This window comes from Chenopodium album, chromosome 15 (genome assembly GCF_948465745.1).
Source record: "Chenopodium album chromosome 15, dcCheAlbu1.1, whole genome shotgun sequence".
NCBI lineage: Eukaryota > Viridiplantae > Streptophyta > Magnoliopsida > Caryophyllales > Amaranthaceae > Chenopodium > Chenopodium album.
In genome coordinates, this window is record NC_137848.1 from 12,682,891 (window position 1) to 12,696,128 (window position 13,238).

Here is a 13,238-nt window from a genome sequence, read left to right on the forward strand (position 1 = left end):
AGAAAATCCTGGAAAGGTATGCAAGCTTCAGAAATCCATCCATGGATTGAAGCAAGCATCGAGGAGTTGGAACCTTCATTTCGATGAGGCAATCAAACAGTTTGATTTTCTCAAGGGCAAAGAGGAACCTTGTGTATACAAGAAATCCAGTGGGAGCAGCGTAGTTTTCTTAGTCTTGTATGTAGATGACATACTACTCATGGGAAATGACATACCAATGCTTGAGTCAGTCAAGGAATGGTTGAAGAGTTGTTTCTCCATGAAAGACTTGGGTGAGGCTGAGTATATTTTAGGAATCAAGATCCATCGAGACAAATCTCGAAAGATGATTGGACTAAGTCAAGAGACTATATTGATAAGGTTCTTGACAAGTTTTCGATGAAAGACTCTAAGAGAGGATTTCTCCCCATGTCTCATGGCATTACGCTTCGTAATCTTAGTGCCCTAAAACGCCAGAAGAGATGAGACGTATTGTTGATAAACCTTATGCTTCGGCAATAGGGTCAATTATGTATGCCATGATATGTACAAGGCCGGATGTTGCATATGCTCTAAGTATGTGTAGCAAATTTCAGGCGAATCCAGGTGAAGCACACTAGACAACTGCCAAGAACATCCTTAAGTACTTGAGAATAACTAAAGGAATGTTTCTAGCATATGGCGGTGAAGATGAGTTGGTTGTAAAGGGCTATACGGATGCGAGTTTCCAAACAGACAGAGATGACTTCAAATCCCAGTCAGGGTACATTTTCTGTTTGAATGGAGGAGCAGTGAGCTGGAAAAGTTCGAATCAAAGGACTATCACAGACTCTACGATAAAATCAGAGTATTTGGCTGCCATTGAAGCAGCTAAGGAAGCAGTTTGGATTAAGAAATTCCTCACAGAGTTGGACATTGTACCAAATGCTCAGAAAGGAATTATGTTGTATTGTGACAATAATGGCACAATTGCTCAATCAAAGGAGCCAAGCTCACACTTCAAATCCAAACATGTTGAGAGGAAGTAGCACCTCATTCGAGAGATCGTTGGCAGAGGAGATTTCAAGATGTGCAAAGTTCATACGGATCAAAACATCGCTGATCCACTTACTAAACCCCTTTCACAAGCTAAGCATGAGGGTCATGCTAGAGCTACTAGATTGAAGCTAATGATGTAATTTAAGTTGTATTTGTTTTTGAGAAAAACTTATTACAGATGTAATACATTCATTTGCAGAATTATGTTTAATCAGAAATTTATTATTTCTCTTATTTAATCATGGTTTTAATGTTAAATAACATGTCCAAAATAATTATGGATTGATGGGCTCATTAGGTTGATGACCTGGTGAATGAAACCCCACAGATGAACAAAATCTATTTATTATTAAAGTTCCTAGTTCAAAATCATTAAAATGGACAGAAATGATTTCATAAAATAGATTAGCATGTAAGATTGATTGGATAGCGCAGTTTCATGGGCTATAGAGGCATAGTGATGATGCTCGGTCAATCACATGGATATGCATGAATGATGCATGATCGAACTATAAACCTACTTTGAAGTTCAAGTATAGAGCTTTCGGATATATTAGTGGATTCCTTTGACATGAGTGGAACATTGATTCCATTCAATGATTGTCTTAACTGTGGTACATTCAAACGTCATGTGGTAAAAGGGGGCTATAAAGGATGTTTCCCGGTTACTTCAAGAATTGAGTAGGAGCTTTGGTTTCACAAGATTGGATTGAGTCTACCTATTTAATTACGAATGTGTCTTGGCCCCTTGAAAAAGGAGAATTCAGAGAATGCATGGTCGTGCTCAAATGGATTACACAGTAATCATTTGTTTTATAATTCTAACTCAAATTTCAAGAAAAGATTTGTAGATTAAAATGATCACGACATGAGATGTAATCATATTATCAAATCGACGCACATTGACTTAAGGAATTTGAATATTACGCACTTGTCTTAGACAAGTGGGAGATTGAAGGAATTATGTCTTTGTAAGTGCAATTACTAAATATATCAAGGATCACTATTATGGAGATAATTAGTTCATTCTATAGGGTCATCATTGTCTGGTGCTAGATATAGCAAATGATCTTTGGGCTAGTTAAATAGTCAAAAGTCCAATAGAATGGATCATATGAGGTCACACAACAAAGGTATTGAGTCAAACAAGTAAGAGGCCCATCCTCATGAGATCATGACATATAATATGGAGTGTTGGGCTAGAGTAGTTTGATTAAGACAAAGAGTTTGGGCTTGACATGGACTCTTATTTAGATATATGATCTATAAATAAGATCCATGACTAAGACTGAAAGAACTATTCACAAGTCAGTTAATTATAACTCAAGCAACCAAGTTCCAAACCCTAATCCCTCTCTCTCCCTATCCGTACGGCCGGCCACCCCCCTTGGTGGTTCGTGGTGTTCGTGGTGGTGGATCGTGGTTAGTTCGTGTCTCTCTTCTCCTTTGAAGGTTGATTAAAGCGTTTAATCAAAACTAACTAGCATTAGTGGAGGTAGAAATACATATCTTGGTGTTTAGATGCTTATGAATAAGATTCATGCAATTCCGCTTATTAGTATCTAAAGTCCTATATATCTTGCAATGTACCTATGTGTCTTTTAAAAGGCTAGAACCATCTCATAAAGACTGGACCGCACAACTTAATCTCACGAACCAAATGAAGAATCAAATGCACCATTATGTCAAAAAGTGACGGCGGGAAATACATATCAAATTTGCACAAAGTTACAACAACATTCGCCCGGAGAGCATCAAGTGTAAAAGGATCAAGCACTTTGTGCATATAGTATTGAAAAACGAACAAAGGCTTGTAACAACTTCTCTCACGTGCTTCGATAAAATACCACGAATTGCAATCGGTAGAAATACTTGCATCATCATGTGACAATCATGGGATTTCATACTTGTCAACTTCAATTCTCCATTAAGGAAACGAATCTTTTCATGTTTGACGAGAACCCAGATGGAAGCTTGATGTCATACAAACAAGCACAAAACTTTCTTTTTTCTTCCTTTGACAATGTGTAGCAAGCTGGAGGTAAATAAACCTTTTTCCTTCTTTCCTTTTCCATCATCTTTCTTCTTTGATACACCCGTGGCCTTTCCCTTGCGCTTCCCCTTACGTGTTTTGCCACCATCTCCGCTTCCCTTTTCCTTTTCCTTTGCCATCCTGCAGACACCCAAATGTGTCTCCCCAAAACCAAACCCAGTGATGAATACCTTTCACGTCATTTGATTATCGAACGAAGTGAAAGTGTGAAAAGTCTAGTGATGCGATTGTTTTTATTGAAATATCTCTCTTTCTGTTTTTGAAAATATTTATTTTTATACTCTATTTATGAAAATAGCCCATACAATTTAGTTTGGTATATGATATGGGTCCAGTAATAGTGTAGTCGGATCAGGCTCGAAAAGAGCTTTTCAATGATATATTATAAGCCCAATTCCGATGAATAATGAGGAAGTTGTGGCCTAAATACTAAATTGGGCTCGAAATGAATTTTATATGCGGTCCAATGATCTAGAGGAGGGCCTATTAATTATTATTCCTAAAGTTGTTAGGATTGATTTTAATCTTCTAGAATATCTAAAAGGTTCTTTTGAATTCTAATGGAATTAGGATTGATAATTATTATTTTAAAGAGTTTTATTTGGAATAAAATAAATGTTTTATGATAAACCCGATTTTAATAGGATAAACGCGGAATTTGCTACTTAATCATATTAAGAAGAGGATTCCGCGTGCAAAGCGCATCTTATTTCTGACTCAGCGCAAGACAACAAGACTGTCGCCTAGCGCTAACAGCTGTCGCCTGGCGCTAGTGCCTGTCATCTAACGCTAACTCATGTCGCGAACGACAGGAGGTATTTTATTCCGAATGGGGTTTGATTTGTTTTTATTCATTCATAACCATCTAATTCTCTCTCTCTAAAAGCTAGAAGCTTTCTCTCTCTTTTTCTAAACCTTCCCTCATACAAAATTCCGCATTCACAAGTTCTAAACACACCTAGCCAAGTTCGAAGTTGCCTTCGCTCTAGACGTGAAAGGTTGATAATTTCTGAGGGTTTGGTCCCAAATCTCTATTTCAATTATTTGATTTAATTGTTTGTTTATCATTTTCCTTGAAGTTACTAATGTGTGTATTTTGTTATTAGAAAAAGATACAAGGCATCCAAGTAAGTAATTAATTGTTATTATTTTGATAAAGAGATTATGCTTTGATTATTTTGATTCCTAGTATCATGTTAGGATATCTTTATGATTCCTAGTATCATGTTTAGGGTAATAACTAATATTTCTAATATCATGTATGTTTCTATGATTCTTCCTATTCTTTCCTTCTATCATGTCAGTATCATGTTAGGGATGAAGATTTGATCTTTATTGTTTAGTGACATGCTAGGAGTTGTTATTAATTTTGTTAGTATCATGCTTAGGATTTTGCTAATATTATTATGCTTTATTGTTAACATGGTTATTATGATCATTATTATTTTATGTTGATTGATATATTATTTTTGTTGCCTGATCACGCCTTTTATGCATGATTAAAGGGAATTTGTACTTGTAATCACGTTTAATAAGATAATTAATAATCTTGTTTAGGTTAATACGATTATAATTCAAGTGGTCGCCAATAATAGATTTGCTTATGCATTATACTCAACCAATATAGATTAAACAGGTTTAGGGTTAATATATTGATTGTATGTTAGTCAGAAAGCGCACATGAATATGAGAAGAATGAAATAGAGGCCTTTTAGGGCAGGTTCAATCTCCTTTAGGTTGGATTTGCACCTTCATCCACGAATATCAAGTCATGGTTCCAAACCACTATGGAGTTAGCGATCTCATGGATCGTGAAGGGGTGTGACCTTTACCCTGTGAACGGTTTACAAGTTCCTAAAACTTGTTGGTGACTCTTTTACTCTATCTTCCTTCCCTTTGGACGCCACCATGCTTAAGTGTATGATCACAGTGGGGCTCAAGTGTGGGATGCTTGAAATATTCCCTACACTTCCCTACCTTTGGCTTAACCCACAATTCCGAACAAACCCCCCCCCCCCCACTTCCAAATCTAATCGCGCACCCTTTCCACCCTTTGTTTTGCCTTGAATGTTCATAATTGTCCCAACAATTGCATCACAAACATTCTTCTCTATAAGCATCACAGCGAGATAATGTCTGATATCATGTTCTTTCCAGTACCCAAGCTTCCAAAAGATTGATTCCTTTTAAAGAGAGCATGTGGATCTACAGGTTTCGCTGTTTTACCAAAAACAGTTGGTATACCCTTCACTCGAGCATAAACCTCCTTTCCATTTAATGGCCTAGGCGCAGCATCCTCTCCCACTTTCCCATTGAAGGCCTTTTCCTGCCTACGATATGGGTGATCGTGCCTAAGAAATCTTCGGGTCCTCACGTACACATCTTTGCCATAGTGATCAAGGTACACGTTCGGTGTGTCATCGATACAAATGGGACATGCTTTATGCCCTTTGTTCTTGTACCCGGGCAGGTTTCCATATGGAGGAAAATCATTAATGGTCTTCATAAGGGCTGCACGCAATAGGAACATCTCGTTCTTATGGGCATCAAAAACAGAAACTCCTTTGTCCCACATCTTTCTCAAATCATCAACAAGAGGCTCAAGGTAAACATCTATGTCGTTTCCAGGTTGCCTTGGCCCCGTTATCAAAAGTGAAAGCATTATGTATTTCCGTTTGATGCAAAACCACGGAGGCAAGTTGTAGATCACTAAAAGTATCGGTCATGTGCTATGTTTGGTACTAAGAGTGCCAAATGGATTCATACCATCCGTACACAACCCAAGCCTTAAATTTCTGACTTTATCACCAAATTCCCTAAACTTCATATCGATGTTCTTCCATTGTGGAGAGTCAGCCGGATGCTTCAGTAAACCGTTTTTCTTTCTTCCCTCTACATGCCATCTCAAGTTCTTAGCATCTTTTGGTATTAAAAATAGACGCTTTAACCTTGGAATAATGGGAAAATACCACAACACCTTGGCAGGAGGTCCCTTCATCCTAAGCTTGTTCTCTTGTAACGCGACTTATCGCAACGTGGACACTCCTTCAACTCTTCATATTCATTTCGATACTGAACACAATCATTAGGACATGCATGTATCTTCTTATTCTCCAAACCAAATGGACACATGAGTTTCTTTGCATAATAGTAGGAATAAGGAAGTTCATTCCCATCTGGCAACATGTCACATAACGCAGTCAACAAAGAAGTAAAACTAGTGTCACTCTAGTTATGCTTTGACTTAATGTTAAAAAGTATTAGCACGGCTTAGAGTTATGTATATTTTTTGAACCCAGGGTACAAAGGCTTTTTGGCAGCCTCTAATAATGACTCAAATACATCAGATCGTTCGCCAAATTCACCTTCAACATCATGCATCATCTCATCCAAGTGATCAACACCACCATCCTCGATCTCATCCCCCTCCTCATCTCCATCTCCACCATCATCGGTCCCATATTCCACTTCGACACGAATCTCGGCACTCTTATCATGCGTATCATTCCCAACAACATTCTCTCCATACAATCCCTTTTCACCGTGCCAAACCTACACATGATATTGAGGCCTAAACCCATGACATACCACATGATCTCTGATGGTATCAACACTATCGACCAATGTGACATTATTACAATTGACACAAGGGCAATAAAGGTAATTGACACCCGTTCTGAGCTGATACTGTGAAGCACTCTTGCAACACTCTTAAACCCCATTAAAGAATTCCAATGTATCACGTCTACCATACATCCAACCACGATCCATTGACGTTTTAAATTGCCTTTAAGCATACCAACACATAACAAATAATGTATAAATGTAACATATATGATATTAATTAGAGTACATAACATATATATCATACATATCGCATAAAAATGAATGCTCTCAAAAGGTCTTTATCACTCCAACCTAACCCATCCTTGAACGTCTAATCTAACTAGTGAATGTATGTCAACTTTCCAATTTTAAGGAAAATCCGGCAGCATTTCCCCCAGTTCTCCAAGTACACAATGTAGGTAATTACTTACCTACATATGCACCTAGAGAACATGGTGGGAAAATGATAAGCCGAGATACTCCATAAAATCAAAAAAAGAGACATACATTCACTACCTAAGTGAGATTAAACGTCCAAGAACAGTCCCAACCAGGGACTATTCAAGACTTTCTCCTAATGAGAAAGACTCAAACGGGTATCTAGGCAAATGATGATGCAAGCATTCAATAATTTGCATTTATTTGACATTCAACAATACACAAGTTCATTCATTTATATAGTGGTAATTATAGTACCTACAAGTAAACTAAGGTTACTTAACAATTTATACATTCAGTCATAACAATCCATTCACACATTATATTTTACTAACCAAATTTAACAAACTAACTAGTTAACTAATAACTATTCTATTCAAAAAAATCACTTTAAAGCTACTCAAATTCAAACAACAAATAAATATACAACATGTAAACAATTAAAGTAACAATTAACAATATGGAATAACAAAAAATTAATAAAACAATTAAGATAAAATTGTGTTAACTAAATTTGAAACCCTAAGTTTAAAGTTTGGATAAACAAACAATTAATACATATGGAAGTAAAATTTAGCAAGAACTCACCCTAATTTGAGAGTGAGAAAGAGAAGGAATGTGGGGTGAGAGAGAGAGGTGTGGTGGTGCCTTTGAATAAGTTAGGGCAGGGAGAGAGAGAGGTGTGGTGGTAGGGCAAAAAACCTGAACCCACGAACACCACCAGCCACCCACGAACATCACTAGCAACCCACGAACACCACCAGCAACCCACGAAGAGCAGCTGTAACCCGAACCTTGAACTCAAGAACAGCAGCTGCAACCCGAACGTTGAAGCTTGAGTGAAAATCAGAGATAAAAGGGAGTGAAGGAGTGGTGGTGGTTGTGGTGGAGTGTCGAAGTTTGAGCGTGGAAAGGGAGTGAATTGGGAGGGAACGAAGATGAAACAATGAGTGCGTGAGAATGAAGGAGGGAGTCCGAAATTTTCAAGGGTTAGGGTTTTTTACATGAGTGCAAAAATTTTTTTTTAAAATGGAAGGGGTTTGCCCATTACATTTATGGAAGCGGTTCAACCCAAACCGCTTCCCTTTTCATTTTTGTTGTGTTTTTTTTTTTGTTTTTTTTTTTTTTTTTTGTGGGTTTTTGGAAGCGGAATTGAATAACTGCTTCCCATTTAGGGCTTCCCAATTACTTTTTTCTACTAGTGAGAGCTGAAATTCAGAACTGAAAATTAGAGTTGAAATTCAAAACTGAAATCAGAGGTAAATTTCAGAATTGAAATCAGAGCTAAATTTCAGATCTGAAGTTCAGAACTGAAATCAGAGCTGAAAATCAGAACTGGAATTCAGAGCTGAAAATCAGAACATTATAACAAAGCCTAAACTGCAACAGCTTTGTTGTCTCCCGGCCTCATTAAGATCAATATCTAACTGTCCCTTAATCATTAAAACGAATAGATTCACAAGTTTGAGTAAACACACCAATTTTATTTAGTTATTCCCATTAATTGTATTGAATTTACTGAACTATAATTCTATAGAGAAAATGAACTAGTTGTAGCCTGGTAGGCATATATGAAGTGTGCTTACATTTTTATCATACTTGTGAGTTTAACTATTTTTTGAGGTATTTTATCTCGTGGGAGTTGATTGATAATGTCTGGTAGTTGTTCGAAATTATGGCTGTTGTTCTATTGTAATTGTATTTGCTTGTTTCTAATGTACTTGTTCTAATAGTTATATGCTTTCTTTTTCTATAATTTGTAGTTAGAAATGAATCGTGATTAGATGTACGTTGAAAATCGAACTCAACCCGAGTTCTTGAACGGGATTGAGGAATTTTGTAGAACTTCTATAGAACACCAGAGGACTACTAAAAGGGAAACAATCTTTTGCCCTTGTCGTGATTGCAACAATGTGAAGAAATGGAAGGAAATTAGTGTGGTAGAAAACCATTTATTTCGCCGTGGGTTCATGGCAAATTATACCATTTGGTATTTGCACGGTGAGAAAATAATTCCTATAACTAGTAGGTCATCAATCAATGACACTAATATGGAAAATAGAGAACAATGTGATAATAATGAAAGGGGTACAGATGAAAATTTTGAGGAGGATCGTATTCCTGAGATGATGGATGGTTTGGGGGATCATGTGATCAAACGAAGAATCTCGTATGTTTGAAAATGTGTCAAAGGCCGCCAAGACACCTTTATATCCTGGATGTGCAAAGTACTTTAAGCTTTCAGGGATTTTAACGCTATTTAACTTGAAAGCAAAGAACGGTTGGACCGATACAAGTTTCAATTCGTTGTTATATAGAAGCTTTATCATACATTCTTCCTGAAGGGAATGACATTCCTAAGTCTACCTATTATGAAAAGAAGCTATTGTGTCCTTTAGGTCTAGAGTACACCAAGATCGATGCATGTCCTAATGATTGTGTACTTATTCGAAAGGAGTATGAAAATCTTGATGCTTATCCAAAGTGCGGAGTATCACGCTACAAGCGCGAGGGTTCAAACCTCAATCTTAAGAAGTGGCCACCAGCTAAGGTGTTATGGTATCTGCCTATAATACCGAGGTTTAAAATACTTTTTTCAATTAAGAAGGATGCCAAAAAAAACTTGGTGTGGCATGCACAAGAGAGGAAGATAGATGGGTACATTAGGCATCCCGCTAATTCGAAGCAATGGAAGCATATTGATGATACATTTCCTTAGTTTGGTAAAGACGCTAGGATCCTGAGACTTGCATTAAGTACTGAAGGGATGAATCCTTACGGTACCCTTAGCTCTCAACACAGCACATGGCCCGTGCTTTTGTCGATTTATAATTTGTCTCCTTGGCTATGCATGAAACGTAAGTACATCATGTTGTCGCATCTAATATCGGGTCCCAAACAACCCGATAACAACATAGATGTCTACTTGGAGCCTCTCTTCAAGGATTTGAGATTGTTATGGGATAAAGGTGTTCCGATGTTCGATGCCCATAAAAGTACAAATTTTACTTTTGTGTGCCATGATTTTTTGCACTGTAAGTGATCTCCTAGCTTATGGGAACTTGTCTGGGTACAAAGTCAAAGGGAAGAAACCATGCCCCATTTGTGAGGACGAAATGGAACCCACACGCCTCAAGAATTTTGGAAAGGATGTATATATGCATACTAGACGACTACTTCGTCGAGATCACCCTTATCGTAAGAAAAAAAAGCTGAATTCAATAGGTTCCCGGAGAAACGGAGGTTGTGTGAGCCACTTAGTGGTACAGAGTTGTGGGAGCGAATCAAAGATGTTGAAACAGTTTTCGGGAAACTTGGTAAACCTACCTCTAAGAAGGGTCTTTAGAAAAAGGTGTCTGCATTTGGACTCTTCCTTATTGGAAACACTTGTCTGTTAGACATTGTCTTGAAGTCATGCATATTAAAAAAAATGTATGCGATTCAATCATCGGGACATTATTGAATATACCTAACAAGACAAAGGATACTAAAGAAGTGCAGAAATACATGAAGCTTGCAAATATTCGACCAAAATTATGGCCCGAGGAAAATACCGAAACAAAAAAGACATATTTGCCTCGAGCTTTTACACATTGTCTAGAGAGGAGAAAAGAATATTTTGTGATTTTTTTACGGCATCAAAGTACCTACAGGGTATTCGTCGAACATTAAGCGTCTAGTTACAATGGCCAATAAGAGATTAATTGGTATGAAATCCCATGATTGCCATGTCATGATGCAAGTGATGTTGCCTATTGCACTTTGAGGTCTTTTGCCAAAACATGTTAGGCACACTATTGTTAAACTTTGCCTATTTTTTAATGCCATATGTAGCAAGTTGATTGATCCAGATAAACTTGATGAAATGCAAACTGATGTTGTAGAAACGTTATGCAAATTTGAGATGTATTTTCCTCCTTCATTTTTTGACATAATGGTTCATTTGATTGTCCATCTAATACAAGAAATCAAGGAATGTTGCCCGATTTTTTTTGAGATGGATGTACCCTTATGAAAGACACATGGGAACTTTAAAAGAAAAGGCGACCAAAAAAGCACATCCAGAAGGTAGTATTGTTCGAGGTACCATGGCAGAGAAGGTAGTATTATTCGAGGTAATAATAGATTTGATGTTATGAAAATTCATTCGAATAATACTTATTTAGTACATGTTGGTAGTTAATTAGTTACTTATTTTTAGACAGGGGAGAAAACTCATATTACACTTATAGGGGAGATTAAGCTTTACTTTCTTAACTAGGGAGGGGGGATATAAACATCATGATCTGATAACAAGTACATATAGCGGGGCTGATCATTTCCATCATGGATGCTTAATTTTAGGTGATCGATGCTAGCTCTTTTGCGCTACTAAGTTTGTAATGCCATTGAATTGAATGCCAACATGAGATATATCAACAGCTTTACCCACAAGAAACTAAGGGTGTTCAAAAACTAATTTACATAAAATATGAACCAATCCAAAGAGAAATGTACCGGTCGATCATGTCTTCGATTTTGGACCATATTGGATTTTTTTTTTTTAAAAAAAAAATATTATGAATAAAAAGCTCTCTAAAATGTTTAATTTTTACCTATAATATAACATTTAACAATCACTTCTCTTATTTTTATTCTTTCTTTTTTCACAAATTCTTATATGTGGTTAGTCAAATTGTAGTACCCCTCATGATTTTTGTAAAAAAACTTTTATTCATACCAACAAGATGCTTCTTTCTTTTAGGTAGCTCATATGCTAAGATACTTCTTAGCTAAGCGTGCTTGGCTGGGAGTAAACTTAGGATGGTGACTTTTTGGGAAGTTTATCCAAGGAGCACATGAGTGAGGAAAAAATGCATCGGAAGGACTTGTGTTGGTTTGTGAGGACAGTTGTTGGTGCCAGACACGCATTTTGTGATAATAGACCCCATCTTGATTTTAGGTCGAAGTGTTACATCTAGGGTTAGTGTCAATCAATAAGCCGGGCCAACTTCGGTTGACGAGATAGTGCTTTTTCAACTCTCTCAAATGGAATCTATTCCAAACATATATGCCCTGATGTGGTCATTTCGCATATAAACAATTGATAAGTAATATTGGGAGTTACGATGATTATCAAATGGGGTTACCTCTTTGTGAAAATGGGATAACTCTTATAAACAATTGAAGTTACTCTATTAATAGTCTAAATAAAAGAGGGGCTACTTGAATAAACAAATGAGATTACTTATTTTTAAAATTAATTTATGTTACTTGTACAATACATTGGGCTTATGTACTTTTTGAAAAACTTAACATTAACAGCGATGGAGCTCAAGTAGTCAGAGCTCCCTCCCGGTTCCCGATGATCTTGGAATCGATTCTCATCACCCGTTCTTGTGGCTCTCTAAGCCCCAAAAAAAATGAAAAACTTAACATTAAATAAATATATAAATAAAGTTACTCTATAGTCATATTAACAAATAATTATTATTCCTATAAGCAAATGTGGCCTCGCATAAGACTTATTGTTCATATTTCCACAACTTGCGTGCATTATAAAAATGTTAAACAATGCATAATTTTTTTTTTTAAATGATTCAATTCGGGTTTTGGACCAGTTTTATTGGGCTGATCCAAACAATTTGATCTTTGGGTTTTGAATTTTTAAATTTTTTATCTGGTTTGGTCTGGTCCTAGATGAACAACCCTATATATCCTATCATATTATGTTTTAAAAAGTAGCACATGGTCATATATACATAAGATAAATATAAAAAAGCATATGGGAGATAGTGTAAGAAGAAGATAATACGAGTATTTTTATATCATATGAGTGAAATAATTCGATTTATAGGATATTTTTAAGAATTAATTTGGTAATTATTGATCTAAAAATGACAACAGTGATAAATAGAGGATATAATATTTTTATAATTAGGAAAATTTTGATTTAATTGATTGGGGGATTGTTTTGTTAAAAATCACTTATTGGAAATTTATTATAAAATTATAGAGTACTTGATTTAGAAAGTTACTTAATTGTAATAGAAGATGAGGTTGTTTCTTTTTTCTCTTTTTTATCTTATATTGTAGTATAAGCCGAAAAGGTATTATGGTATTTTGTTGGACACCACAACCTCCC

General features: G+C 36.3%; 1 protein-coding gene across 1 annotated transcript; it reads left to right on the forward strand.

The window, feature by feature from the left end:
* Positions 1-8,898: 8,898 nt before the first annotated feature.
* Positions 8,899-9,833, forward strand: LOC145580836 (uncharacterized). Its single transcript, XM_081637925.1, has 2 exons — positions 8,899-9,284; positions 9,392-9,833. The coding sequence occupies exons 1-2, from the start codon at positions 8,899-8,901 to the stop codon at positions 9,831-9,833; spliced, it is 828 nt and encodes a 275-aa protein (XP_081494051.1).
* The last annotated feature ends 3,405 nt before the right edge of the window (positions 9,834-13,238 follow it).